This window comes from Manacus vitellinus, unplaced genomic scaffold (genome assembly GCF_001715985.3).
Source record: "Manacus vitellinus isolate BGI_N305 unplaced genomic scaffold, ASM171598v3 scaffold_114_pilon, whole genome shotgun sequence".
Lineage (NCBI taxonomy): Eukaryota > Metazoa > Chordata > Aves > Passeriformes > Pipridae > Manacus > Manacus vitellinus.
The window spans coordinates 547,790-561,802 of record NW_021938861.1 but is presented as its reverse complement, the minus strand read 5'-3'; the positions used below and the strand labels follow the sequence as shown (position 1 = coordinate 561,802).

Here is a 14,013-nt window from a genome sequence, read left to right as displayed (position 1 = left end):
CAGAACAGGCAACCTCCCCACACACCAACCCCAGAAGCCTCATTTCAGGGGGTCCCAGCTGGGAAAGGAAGGGGAAATCTCCTGGCCTGGCAGGATTCCTGCCTGGAGGAACATCCTGCCTCCCCCGAGCCCAGGCAGTGGGATCAAGCCAAGCAACCAGCTCCTGCCTCGGGGGGTCCATGTTAGAATGTTCCAGCTTTTCCAGGGCAGGAGCTGCTGAGGGAGGCCTGGAGAGAGGGGGCTGCCTGTCAAGGAACGGGGGAACCTCGAGGCAAGAGCCAGGTCTGAAATGAGTGGCTGCTCCAGGTACATTCCATGGCTGCAGCCAGGGGTGAAGATAAATGGGGGATAAACATGGGAAAGGAGGCAGAAGCAGGAACAAACCTTCCCTCCCTGGTCAGGAAGCACTGAACTATGTCTGTCCCACGGCCTGGGCAGGAACAGCACCATTCCCAGCAGGACATGGGAGAGGGGGACAGGCCAAGCTGTCCCAGGGCTGCAGGGCTGGATGTGGAGCACTGGGGCAGGGAGCTGCATTCCCAAAACCTGGGGTAAGGAACAGGAGCACAGATGGGCTCAGCAGCAACAGGAACCTTCACAGCCCCCACTTCTCCTGGTGGCTCCAGGAGGATTTGGCAGAACAGCCCCCTCCTCGCTCCGAGGGCAGCAGTGGGATGGGAGACCCTGTTGGGTGTGCCCACAACAGCCCCTGCAGCCCAGGAGGGGCTGGGGCAGATCTGCCACCCCTGCCCAGGGCACAGAGCCCAGGCCATGCTCCCCAGGGGTGGGACAGGCCAGCAGGGTGTGCTGGGGACACTCACCACGTCCCCAAACCCTGAGCCCAGCGGGGTACAAAGGAGTGAGCAGGACCCAGCTCTGACAGGAACCAAACCCCAGCAGGTCCCAGGCCCCTCTGCCCCCAGAGGGACACAATCAGCCCATGGCAGGGACATGGGGACCACAGCAGCCCCCAGGGGACACAACTCCAGTGCGACCAGGGTGGTGAGGGGGTCACTGCTCTGACAACAGGGCAAAACTGCTGCCTGAGCCCAGCTGAGAGACCCCATCCATGGGGACTGTCCCACTGAGCTCTGCTGTGCCCTGACAGCCCCAGTCTGGGTGCAGGGACCACCAGTGCCACCCAGTCTGCCCCAGTCACACCAGGGTGACAGTCACACTCTCAGCAGCTGCTTTTCTGCAGGGGCCAGACAGGCAACAACGGGGTCCTTTGCTCTTCTCAAACCACCCAACATGTAAACCAGTTTAAAAGGAGGATTTTTCCCTATTGCTTTTGCTCCTGCCTGCACAGAGTCCCTGCCTGAGGGACAGGCTGTGGGGAGTCCTGCAGAGGGCCAAGGCCACCCTCAGGTGCAATCTGAGCTGCACCCAAGTCCCCCCAAAACCTTGATCCCTGCACAGCTCGCTGGGGACCTGCTGGGAGCTCAGGGCTGGGGAGGGACAGGGGGCCTGCTCTCCTGCCTGGCTCTGGGAGCTTTGTCCCTGTGTCACCACACGGCTCCCTGAGCTCTGGGCAAGGTGTGACACCCGTGGCTGCCCTGCAGAACCAGGTGCCAGCCAGCCCTCCCCTGGGTCACAGCACGTGGCAATTCCCCAGTCCCACCTCGTTCCTCTCCCTCCTGCTGCTCAGAGCCTCCCCCTCCTGCAGCTCCACAGGGGCTCTCTCTTCCCAGGTGCCTGATCCTCAGCTCCTGCCTCCCAGCCACACACCAACTCTGCAATCCACTCACTCACAGCTTCCTGCCCGACCTCCTTCCACCTCCCCCATCTCCAAACACTGTGGGAACCAACCAGCTCTGGAGCACAGAGGCAACTGAAGCTACACTTGGAAAAAAAACAAACGTACGAGATCTACCTTTAACTGAACCAAAAAGATCCTTCTGCACATATCCAACCTACCTCTACAAGCCTCTCCTAGGAACCAACGAGTTCTCCCTGGCTGTGCTACTCAAAACCACCTTGCTGGGCCCACAAGGCAGCTGCTGGAGCCGAGAGTGCCCCGGGGGGAGCACGAGGAGGGTCCCAGAGCCCTGCCCGGGCAGGGGGTGTGAGCTGAGCCGTGCCCACAGCAGTGCAGGGGTCCCATGGATGCTGGGAGGGCCGGGGAATGCTGAGCATGCTGCTGTGCACGGGTGGACAGTGTCACTCTGAGCAATTATTGCACTGCTTCACGGAGGCGCAGGAGGAGCAGGACAGGGACGGGGCGAGTCATCGCTTCACCTTCGCGTCTTCGCGGATCTTCCACACCATCAGCTCCATGCAGGCCCGGGCGTCCTCGCTGGAGTCGTGGCCTTCCACTGGGGACACAGAGACAAGGCTGGCACGTGGAATCATTCAGGCTGGAAAAGCCCTCCAAGCCCAACCCTGGACCAAACCCCGCTGTGCCCACTAATCCACACCACAACGGGCCACCTCTGCCTGCTTTCTGAACACTTCCAGGGATGGTGATCCCACCACTGCCCTGGGCAGCCTGGGCCAATTCTTGACCACTCTTTCAGTGAAGAAATTTTTCCCAGTATCCAACCTGAACCTTCCCTGGTGCCTCAAGTTTTGAGGCTGTTTCCTCTCATCCTGTCCCTTGTTCCCTGGGAGCAGAGCCCGACCCCCCCAGACCCCCTCCTGTCAGGGAGTTCAGAGAGGGAGAAGGTCCCCCCTGAGCCTCCTTTGCTCCAGGCTGGGCCCCCCCAATTCCCTCAGAAGTTCTTCAGACCCTTCTCCTGGTGCTCCAGCCCCTTCCCCAGCTCCATTCCCTTCCCTGGACACTCTCCAGCCCCTCAATGTCCCTCTTGTCCTGAGGGGCCCAGAGCTGCCCCCAGGATCTGAGGTGTGGCCTCAGCAGTGCCAGCACAGGGGGACAGTCACTGCCCTGGTCAGGGAGGACAGAAAGGAACAGGCCACACTTCAAACAGGAAGGTCAATCTGAGTTGACCACAGAGAGGAGGGAGGGCAGGACCTGACCTTGGCAGAGCCACCCCCAGCCTTCTCACCCCCCTGGCCCAGGGAAGGACCCAGAGAGCGCCGCTGCCCCTGGCACAGGGCTCACACTGCACAGGGCAGAGACTCCACATGGGGAACACTCCCAGGCACTGCCAGGGAAAAAAGACTAGGAGCAGGAGGATGGGAGCAGAGGCAGGCAGAGCCAAGGAGCCTGGAGGCAGGAGGAGCCCCCCAGCCTCACCGTTGTCCTGGATGATGCGCTTGAGGTAGTCGGCCATGAGCGTGCGCAGGGCCCGCTTGTAGGGCAGCCCCAGGCGGTGGGGGAACACGATGGCTGTGTCCACCACGGTGCCGTGGATCAGCTGCAGGAGGGAGGGAGCACCAGGGAGAGGGGGTTACTGTCCCACTCCCACACGGACAGACACTCCTCAGCACTGACCGACCTCCCGGCCAGGCCCCGGGGCCGCCAGCAACTCCCAACCCAACCAGTCCTGCAGGAAGGGTGACTCCCCCTTGGAGGGTGCTGTGCCAGGCAGACACCTGCCCCCAGAGCCCTGCCCATCCCACATCCAAGGCAGCAGAGATTCAGGGCTGACTCAGTTCATGGAACTCAACAGGACAGGTCAGTCCTTAATATCCTGGCCAAGCTGGAATAACTCTCAGAGTCTTTCACAATGAAGAACTAAACTGGGGAATCAGTTGACCTCACAACCTTGTAACAGCCTTTCAACTGCTTCTCAAGATGAAGCAGCTTGACCTAGTGAGTGGCAGCCTGATCCAGAGAGTGCCATCCCTGCCCATGGCAGGGGCTTGGAACCAGATGATCTTTAAGGTCCCTTCCAACCCAAACCATCCTGGGATGATTCTAAGATGTGGACAGAAGTGGGGAAGATGAGCAAGACAGAACTGCACCTGACCCAGTGCACATCACCTGCTGCTACAGAGCAGGCCTGACCTTCAGGGTGCAAACAACCCGAAATCCTCCCGTCCCTCAGCAGTGAGTCACCAGGAAGCTTTTAACCAGCACCAGCTCAGCCAGGATGAGGTGGGACAGGGAGATCCTATCACTGAATCACATCAGAGAATGGCTTGGGTAGGAAGGGACTTCCAACCCCCTGCCATGGGCAGGGACACCTTCCACTAGCCCAGGTTGCTCCAAGCCCCATCCAACCTGGCCTTGGACACTTCCAGGGATGGGGCAGCCACAGCTTCTCTGAGCAACCTGTGCCAGGGCCTCCCCACCCTCACAGCCAACAATTCCTGCCCAATATCCCATCTCACCCTGCCCTCTGGCACTGAGAAGCCATTCCCCTTGTCCTGTCCCTCCATCCCTTGTCCCCAGTCCCTCTCCAGCTCTTGGAGCCCCTTTAGGCCCTGCAAGGGGTTCAAAGGTCTTTCTGGATCCTTCTCTCCTCCAGGTGAACCCCCCCAGCTCTCCCAGCCTGGCTCCATGGCAGAGGGGCTCCAGCCCTCTAATCTGATGCTGCAGCTGTGAAGTGACATCCTGCTGGAGGAACTGAGGTCCATGTGCTCCCTGCCCTGCACCAAGGGCCTGGGATGGCCAGGAGCCACCACCTGCCCAAGTCCACAATCACAGGGTAGGCTGGCTTTTTTCACACTAATTTCTAACTCTCAGGCTAAGACAAGAGCAATCCTTTCCTGCCAAGAACTGTGTTCAGTGAGAGCTAAAGGGAGGTGGATGAAGGCAATCCCACATCTTGAGCACAGGAATAAAATGCAGGGTCTAAAAGATAAACTTGCATCTGACCAAGAGACGGCTCTGCAAGTCTCGACACGGGATGACTCCTACAGGACCCTGATAATCCCATCTCCCTGCCTGCCTCAACTCTTCTGAGGCACCAGCTAATACTGCAGGACAACCTGTAGCTCCATCACTAACAGCTCCACAGCCCAGCTCCAAAAAAAATGCCCAAGAACAGCCACACTCGAACAGAAACAACCTGCCACGCTCTCCGAGTGTAAAACTGCCAACGGTATGGATAATCTGTCCTGGGCTGCACTCAGCTCTGGCACCATCCCAGGCACAATGGTAATTACTTATGTAGATCAGGAAGGCTGAGGAAAGGGGATAATAAAGCTTTAAATAAAACTTGAAGTGCTATCACCATTTGGAGCTGGCCACGGCCATTAGCGAGATGTCGACTTTACTGCCACAGCCATTAAAACCTGACATCCCACTGCCTGTCAGGCCCTGCTGGATGGCTCTGGGCTCCTTCCCTTGGCAGTGCTGAGAGGAAATCATGCCTCTAAGAGGCCAAGGCAGTCATCTCGAGCTGATAAAACTGTGAATGATGTTTTTGTGATGATGATGAAGTCTCTCCCGGGCTGGGATAAAGGGTGCCACGGAGAGGTAAAGTGTTTTACAGGCATTTAAAACCTCCTGCTTCCAACCCAGAGCCATGAGCTGGCAGCCACAGCTGCTGCAGCAGGGGGGCTGTGGGATGAAGGATGGCTGGAGGAAGTTCTGGCCAGCAGGGGGGCTGTGGGATGAAGGATGGCTGGAGGAAGTTCTGGCCTGTGAGCACAGAGCAAAGACAGCTCCTGCCCCCCACACGCTTTCTCAGTGGCCCTGGACAAGGCCCTGGGATCCATGTGCAGGGGGCAAGGGGAGGGGACAGACCTTCCTGGTAGGACAGCAGGATAGCTGAGGGATGTGCAGACCAGGCTGACGAGGGCCAGGCAGGAAACGAGACAGAGAAGGGGTCAAAATAGTGACCTAAAGTGCTCAAAGTAACCCCACAAATCCCAGTAAAGCAGGCAGAGAGCAGAGAACAAACGTGGCAGAGGTGAAAGGCAAATGATTTCAGATCAGTCACAGAATACATGGAATGGTTTGAGTTGGAAGGGACCTTAAAGCTCATCTCATTCCATGGGCAGGGACACCTTCCACCAGACCAGGTTGCTCCGAGCCCATCCAACCCTGTCACCTCCAGACAGGTCTGTCACCCTGGGCAGCACCAGCACTAAAAGCTGGGCTGACACCACGAGTGACACACGACCCCTCCCCTGCTCTGCCACCACAGACAGGAGCCCACCAGCTCAGAGATCAGATCTGCCCTTGGAAATGCCACCTCCTAAACTGCAAGGAGGCACTGAACACCCCCAGGGGAGAGGGGAAGGCAGGACACCGAGTTACCTTTAGTGCAAACAGGTCGCTCTCCAAGCTGTGCCCTATCAGGATGGTGTCTGCACTGAACATGTTCAGGAGCACGGCCTGGACGTCCCGCAGGGTGATGCTCGTGTTCTCCAGGTCCTCCTCTGTCACACCTGAGAATCTGCAGAGCAAGAGGAGGGAGCTGGGAAGGAGGAGACACCTCAAGGCCCCACAGCACCTCAGCTGTTAGGAAGTGGTGGTCAGTGGTTTCAAGGAGCACTCCCAGCCATCCCTCCAGGTTCTGGCAGAGCACAGAGCTCTGTCCCAAGGAAGAACCACCCTTGCCTGGTGTTCCAGTCCTTCTCTGGTGTTCCAGTCCTTACCTGGTGTTATAATCCACCACCTTGGAGTCTGGTTTGACGAAGGTGTCGTACACCACCTTCAGGTCCGAGTTGATCACAGTTACTCTTGTCAGCTCCAGCCCTTGCTTCGTGTAGCACTGCAAGGAACAGGGCAGGAGTGAAGGGCAGCACACACCAACCCCCTGGGGACCCCCCTGGTCATCCTGAAAGCCTCCCCTGCAGCAGGTTCTGAAGGTCAAGGGGGAGCAGGAACAAGGAACTGAGGACAAGGCAGAGGCTGTGACTGCCCTTTAGCCCCCTGACATGGTTTTGGCCAAATGGAGCCCTTCCCCCAAGTGCTGCAGTTCCCAAAATGCAGCAGAGAGTGCAGAGAGACCAGGCAGCAAACACTGCTCAGGGTGGGCCAGCCAGCCACGGGTCCCCAGATCAAACACAGCAATCCCTAATTTGCATGAACAGAACCAATCTGATTTAGAGTCCACATGAGAGAAGGTCAGGAAACAGAGCTTGACCTTCCCCAGAAAGCTTCATGGACCCACCATTTCACAGTCTAAGGCGTAGATCCCAGGGTACCCATCAGTCGTAGGCAGCTTCTCAAAAGTCTTCACAAAGCCATCCAGGCTCTCCTTCCTCCCATCATGGACATGTTGCTTAAAGGAATAAAAAAAAAGGATTTGTTGATGATAAAAACAAGAACCCAAAAAGTCCATTTCAATGATCCCCAACTTGGATCCATTTGAGAAAAAAAATAATTTTTTAATCATTTCTAAAGGTTAACAGGGAGTAAGTTTTGCCTACAGTGGGTCTGCAAAGTTCACCACAACAGCAAAGACAACCATGTGCAACCCCAGCTCCAGATCAGGGCTGGTGGCATCATTCTGACAGTGCAATGAGGAGCAGGACATCATCTGGGGACAAGGAGCTTTCAGTCTGGAGTAGAATTAGTCAGGAATTGACTAACTGATCTAACTCCAGCCCCTGGTTCCCGTGGCCACGACATGCCCAGGTGCAGGATTCTGATCCCAGGAACCCCTGTGTGAGCAGGAGCATCAGGGGCAAATGCCATGAGAAACCGGTGTAACTGAGCACCAGAAAACGTCAAAGTGTGCATAAAATCAAAGCCACTGTGTTCCAAACCCAGCCAGTTCACACAAAAACAGGAGCTACAGCCCACAGCACTTGAGGCAACAGAGGGTATTTCCAACCACTCCTGTTATTCCCAGCTAAAGCTCTAAAGGTCAACAAGATCCAGCAGGAAAACTCAGGGAGTGATTTCACAATCAGCTTAAGCCAATGCAAGACTGAGCTGCTGTTGCAACAGGTACTCCCACACTGCTCCCCAGCCACTGATCCCACCCCTGGGGATCCTGGAAGCCCTCCCTGCAGCAGGAATTCTGAACTGGATGGAGTTTGAAGGGGAGGCAGGACCTGAGGGCACGGCCCAGGCTGGGGCTGCCCTTTTGCCCTGACATGGTGTGAAGGCAGACTGGGGTGCAGCACCACACCCAGAGGTGTTGCCCTCCCTCCCTCACCCCCAGTGGCTCTTGGTTGTGTTTCAGTTTTGTCTGTCCCTAAATCTCAGTGTATTTGTGCACAATCACAGCAGCCTGGGCACAGCCTCCTGCACTGTGCTTAGGATCATGGAATCCCAGAAGATCCAAGACCCCAAAGATTATCAAGTCAGCCCAGCCCCACCACTGTGGCCACCACTAACCCCTGTCCCCAAGGGCCACATCCACATGTTTTTTGAACAGTCAGGGATGGTGACTCCACCACTGCCCTGGGCAGCCTGTTCAATGCCTGACCATCTCTTCCATGAAGGAATTTTCCCTAATCTCCCACCTGACCCTCCCTGGCACAGCTTGGGGCCGTTCCCTCTCCTCCTGTCCCTTGTTCCCTGGGAGCAGAGCCCGACCCCCCCCAACTCCCCCCTCCTGTCAGGGGGTTGCAGAGCCAGAAGGTCCCCCCTGAGCCTCCTTTTCTCCAGGCTGAGCCCCCCCAGCTCCCTCAGCTCCTCCTGCTGCTCCAGCCCCTTCCCAGCTCCGTTCCCTTCCCTGCACACGCTCCAGCCCCTCCATGTCCCTCTTGTCCTGAGGGGCCCAGAACTGCCCCCAGGGTTCAAGGTGGTGCCTCAGCAGTGCCAGCACAGGGCAGAGCTTCCCACAGACCTCACCCCAGCAGGAATCAAACTGTGCTGGTTTGTCTCAGGACCAAGGGCTGGAGAGGTGAGGAACTGAGGCCCCTGTGAAGCTGCAGTGTGCAGGCAGAGGGGTAACCAGAGCAGGATTTGCATATTTTCCTGCACAGGTCACTGCTGCAGGTGCAGCCAGAGACAGGAACTGCACCATTTGGAGTTAATGAGGTGGCTGGGCCAACTCTGAGGCCAACTCTGCCTGGATCCAAAGCCAGCACTGCTCAAAGGCCTCGTGGTTCGCTCCTTCCCAGGAGCAAGAGGCCACACTTGGCCATTCTGCATCCATGGCATGGATCCCACTGTTCTGCTGAGGGAATGGGCAGAGCAGCTCACCAGCCAGGAGACAGTAAACACTTCTCTCCCTGGCACCCTGAGCCCTCCCCTTCCTTTGCAATACAACAACACTGGGCAGTGATGGAAAGAAAAAAAACCAATTAGGTGTTTTTCTATGCTGTAGTTGTTGTTCTGCAACGTCCCAGCTCCTCCTGGCTGGGAGGAGGGCAGAGAAGCTGCTCCTGTTTTTCAGACCAGAGGAAGCAGCAGGCTCGGGAGTCACAAAGGGCCACTCCGGGCTCCCCGGGAGCAGCACAGCTCCATCCTGCCACCTCCTGCCTCCCTGCCTAACTGCAGGACACCCGGCCAGGCACAGCCACAGCCTTTGGGAAGACACACACGTGCTTTCCCAGGTCCAGTTACTGAGAACAGCGTCCCATTACAAACAGTTTCTGGTTTCAGTGCCCTCCTTCCAAGCTGGAAGATGCTGTGCTCCCCAGCATCCCACCATCTCTCTGTGCACTGCCCCTGAGCAGGCTGTGGATCCAGCCTTAAACCTACCAAAGGATGCTGGGAAAACTGGGGGCTTAGAAAAAGGAGGGAGAGGGACTTTTTATACTGGTATGGAGTGACAGGGCAAGGGGGAATGGCTTCCCACTGCCAGAGGGCAGGGGGAGATGGGATACTGGGAAGGAATCCTGCCCTGGGAGGGTGGGGAGGCCCTGGCATGGGTTGCCCAGAGGAGCTGTGTTTTTATAGCCCCACCAAATCCTCCTGACTGTCATCCCTGCTGGATGGGGGGGTTTTTTTGAACACTGACTAAAAAAAGAACCTCATTTTACATTAAACAAGAAGAGAAGTAGCAGGCTGAGCCCATCCATGCTTCCAGCTGTGCAGGGCAGGCTTTTATGGTGCCCAGACAGAAAACTCTTCCTATTTTAACAAACCTTGACTTTCCCACCTCTGGTTTTTGGTTCTCCCCTGCATGGCAGCTCCAAATATAAAAATGCCACTAAAACAAGTGACAAGGAGCATCCCCAGAGAGCTGAGGGAGAGGCAAAAGAGAGATTTGCTCCCTTCAGCCCATGGTTTGAGAGGACTGGTGATGCCAGGCTGGGAACCAACTCTCCTGTTGCCTGAGGAAAGCAAAAAACACCTGTGCAAAGGTATCCAAAACAATGCTCAGCTTTATCCAAGGACAAAACTCCACTCCTGAGCAGGATTTTCATTCTGTTTTCTAGTGCTGGGCTCCCTCCTCAGGAGAAGTGATATTTATGAGTTACAACAGGCTCCTTGGGAAGGTTCCTCCCCTGACTGCAACAAGGGGAAGGCAGCAAGCAAAGCTTAGAAAAGACATAACCTACAGCAGAAAATTACCTTTAGCATGGGAATCTGGGAAAGGAAAAGATGGGAAAAAGGTTTTGGCACACTGTTGTCAAGGCTCTGAGACTGCTCCTCAGAAGGAAATCTCTTATTTCTCATTTCTGTGACTCCCTGAAGAACAGGAGCTTCTGTGCACCCCTCAAGGAGAGGAGCTTTTTGGGCAGCTGAGGATCAATGGAACCACCTCACTCCACACAGCTGAGTGCCAAACACTGGATTTTCCTACCTTTGCAGAGCAAAAAATATTTAAGTGGTACTTGTTTTCCTCCCTTAAGGGAAGCCACTGCTCTTCCAAAGGCTTAAACAAGTGTTTCCCAGCCACTGCCACTGTCAGCAGAGCACAAATGCCACTGAGAATAAAAAGGTTCTGCTCAATGACTTACTTTAGCAACCTGGCAGCCTGGTGAGCCCACAGCTCCTGAGCAGCAGCTGTAATGAGTTTCCCATCCACCTGGCACTGCAAGAGCAAGAGATTCAGAGTCAAAAAGTCTCGTTACCAAGAGGCCTGAACTTCAGCTCTCACTGAGAGATACCCTGGAAGAGCACAGCAACACTGAGGTGTCAGACACAGGGGGGAAATAACTCTGGATTCACAGGCAGCAATCTGAGGAGTTCAAGCCTCTCGTGCTCAGCCAGACAAACTCCAGAAGCCACCTGGATAATGTGATGGAAAACCAGAGCAGAGCTCAAACTAGGTTAGTGTCTCACTGCAAATGAATTCAACCAAGGGCAGCAAACTCTCCTGGGAGGGACAGACCTTTAGAGCTCCCAGCCAGCCTCCTAGAAGGCTGATTTTTTTTTTCAAAAGGCACAGGAAGGTTCAATTTTTCTTCTACTTCTTTTAAACACAGATGAACCACCTCTGCTGCACCCCCAGTGTCATGGTTTGGGGACTGTCCCACTGTCCAGCAGCTCTTTGCAAGGCCATTGCAGCAGCAGCAGGGCCACCAGTGACAGGGCCAGGAAGTGCCAAGCCCCCAAATGAGGACTGCTGTGTGTTTGGAGCTGGGCACAGCCCCCCTGGCAGGGACTGACCTCTCTGCTTGCGCAGCCTCCCCCAGTGATGGACACACTCCTCCTTGCGGATGCAGTTCCCCGAGGCTGAGACCATGTACTCGGTGCCACAGCGACAGCAGATCCTGCAGGAGGCTTGGGGAGAGCAGAGAAACAACAGTCAGGTCACCAGAAACCCCTCAGCCAAAGCACAGCCAGGTCACACTCACTCAGACTCATTCAAACAGCAGCGAAACGTCTTCTGTTAGAAAGGATTCCAAATGTTGTTCCCAACTCCCACAGAGCCACAGCAACCCCTCTGAAAATGCACCCCCGCAGCATCTGCCCCTCTAAACACTTCCCAGAGGTAAATCACAGGACTCTCTGCTGGGTTTGGTGCACAGCAGCAGCTGCACCACAGCTCCATCAGCATTTGCTGCACTGTTTCCCCGTCCACAGCAAATTACGTTGGACTCTAACACAGTTATTTTAAGAAACAGGATAAATAAGTCATTCTTTGGACATCAGGGCTAATGAGGCCTGGTTTCCAGGGGATCTGTGCCTTGTCACTTCCAAATGACATTTCAGTCCTTCCAGGGCACAGCTTTCCTGCAAGGATTACCAGCACCCAAAGATGGGAACACTCCCAGCAGAGCCTGGCTACAGGTCAGGGACTGTTCTCTCCTGCCAGCTGTGCTTGTGCTGCCCAAACTTTGGAGAAGGGGGATGCAAAAAGCCATTGTAAAGTAGTGGACTCTCATCCTTCTGATCTCCAACAATTCCTTGAGTCCCAGCTGTGACCATTTCAGCTGTTATCACATTCCCAGCCCACTGGTGCCCACTGACCACGGTCACAGCATGAACAGACCTGCAACGGCTCGAGTTAAACAAGGAGGAATTCAAACATCCTGCAACATCTGCAGGAAACTCCAGGAACATGAGCTCAGGATCACAGAAAAGAGCTGGCTGGTTACCTGGAGAAAAGGGCTCTAACAAATACAGCACTTGAGAGTGTTAATGCAGGAGGGCTTTAGTCCAGGTTGCTTCAGCAACCACAGGACAAATGTAGACACAAGGTGTTAACATGGATGAGCACTTAACACACTCCAGAGAGGTCTCTCCAAAGAGATGCTCAGAGGAGCGTGGAAAGGCACCTCCAAAGAGATCCTCACTCTGGGTTTTATCCCTGCTGCAGCACAAACTGCTTTAATCAGTGTCTGGGGAGCAGAAACTCTGCCAGGAGTTCAGAAAATTCAGAGAGAGAAGGAGCCCATCCCATCCTGAGGAAACCTGTGGGATCAAGGCCAGGTTGGACGGGGCTTGGAGCCACCTGGGCTGGTGGAAGGTGTCTCTGCCCATGGCAGGGGGTGGCACTGGATGGGCTTTAAGGTCCCTTCCAACCCAAACCATGCTGTGATTTTATGATCATTTTTTCCAGTTGCAGCAGAAAACACTGCAATCCAGCCCAGCAGGGCAGGCCCCACTGCCAAACCAGCCTGGCCCAGTGCTGGTCCACAGCCCCACATAGCAGCAGCTCATAGACAGAGAGAGAGAAGAGAATCCTTCCCCTGGAAGAGCTGAACATCCTCAGGTGTGGAACAGGAGCTGCTTTCCAACCACTTCCCTTGCATTTATTGCCTTGGAGTCCAAACCTGAGTGAGCAAGTGCAGAATGTGTCCCTGCAGGGGGGGACAAAGGCAGCTGGTCCAGGGGGACAACCTGCCCAGTTCCTGTCCTTTAGCAGCACAGAATCATGGAATCATGGAATTGCTAAGGCTGGAAAAGACCTTTAAGATCTTTGAGTCCACCATCAACCCAGCATGGTCACCACTAAAACATGTCCCCAAGGGCCACATCCACATGCTGTTTGAACACTTCCAGGGATGGTGACTCCACCACTGCCCTGGGCAGCCTGTGCCAGTGCCTGACCACCCTTTCCATAGAGAAATATTCCCTAATATCCAGCCTAAATCTCCCCTGGCACAACTTGAGGCAGTTTCCTCTGTTCCTGTTACCTGGGGATTAGAAATTAAAAAGCTCACTCAGCCTCACAGCCCCAAAGTGTAAACCTTGGGTCAAAAATAACATTCCCAAGCTGGAGAAACTCATCCTCCAGGAACACAGCAGGGTTCTGCAGCCACACTCCTCTCCCCCATGACCTGTGGAGAGGGCTCACAGCCAAGGAGACCCACCACAGCAGGGGCAAAGGGCTCCCTGCTGAGAGCTCTACACAAGCAGCAGAGGTGTCTGCTGGGTGCTGGAGCAAACACAGAGGGTGGCAGAGCCAGCAGGACTCACAGTCCAGCACTTTCTTCTCCTCTGCAGTGAAGAGGACGGCCCGGCCGGCCTTGTCCGGGTGAGGCATCGGGTACCCGTTCTCCTTCAGCTGCTCCTCACTCATCAGGTAGTCCTTGAGGCGCCGGTACAGGGCAGCTCCTGCACACACAGACAGTGCTCAAGTCACACCTCTGAAGTTTCTCTCACTGCTTTTGGTGTTATCAAGGTATTCCCACTGAATTCTGAACGTGCTTCCGCCGGCGCTGCCTAAAATCGAAGGAATAATTCTCCGGACAGGGTTAGTACTGAAAGGTAAAAAAAAGCAGCTCTTTAATAAGAAGTCTTAGGTGCACAAAGATGGCATATGCACACCCACACACACAGGTTTTACAAACCTATAGCATCACCTAACTGTGATATCTAACTGTTACCTCACAGGGACACACCCAGCCCGAAAACTG

At 55.4% G+C, this 14,013-nt stretch overlaps 1 protein-coding gene across 1 annotated transcript in view; it reads right to left on the bottom strand.

Moving 5' to 3' along the window:
- Positions 1-6: 6 nt before the first annotated feature.
- The window catches only part of REXO1 (RNA exonuclease 1 homolog), a gene marked incomplete at its 5' end in the record, with an annotated part of 29,300 nt that continues 15,293 nt past the window's right edge, over positions 7-14,013 (bottom strand). Inside the window, 8 exons of the mRNA XM_029965652.1 lie at positions 7-2,315; positions 3,197-3,317; positions 6,113-6,251; positions 6,454-6,569; positions 6,972-7,082; positions 10,666-10,739; positions 11,318-11,431; positions 13,574-13,711. Coding sequence (XP_029821512.1) covers positions 2,227-2,315; positions 3,197-3,317; positions 6,113-6,251; positions 6,454-6,569; positions 6,972-7,082; positions 10,666-10,739; positions 11,318-11,431; positions 13,574-13,711 — 902 coding nt within the window. The remainder of the gene's footprint in view (positions 2,316-3,196; positions 3,318-6,112; positions 6,252-6,453; positions 6,570-6,971; positions 7,083-10,665; positions 10,740-11,317; positions 11,432-13,573; positions 13,712-14,013) is intronic.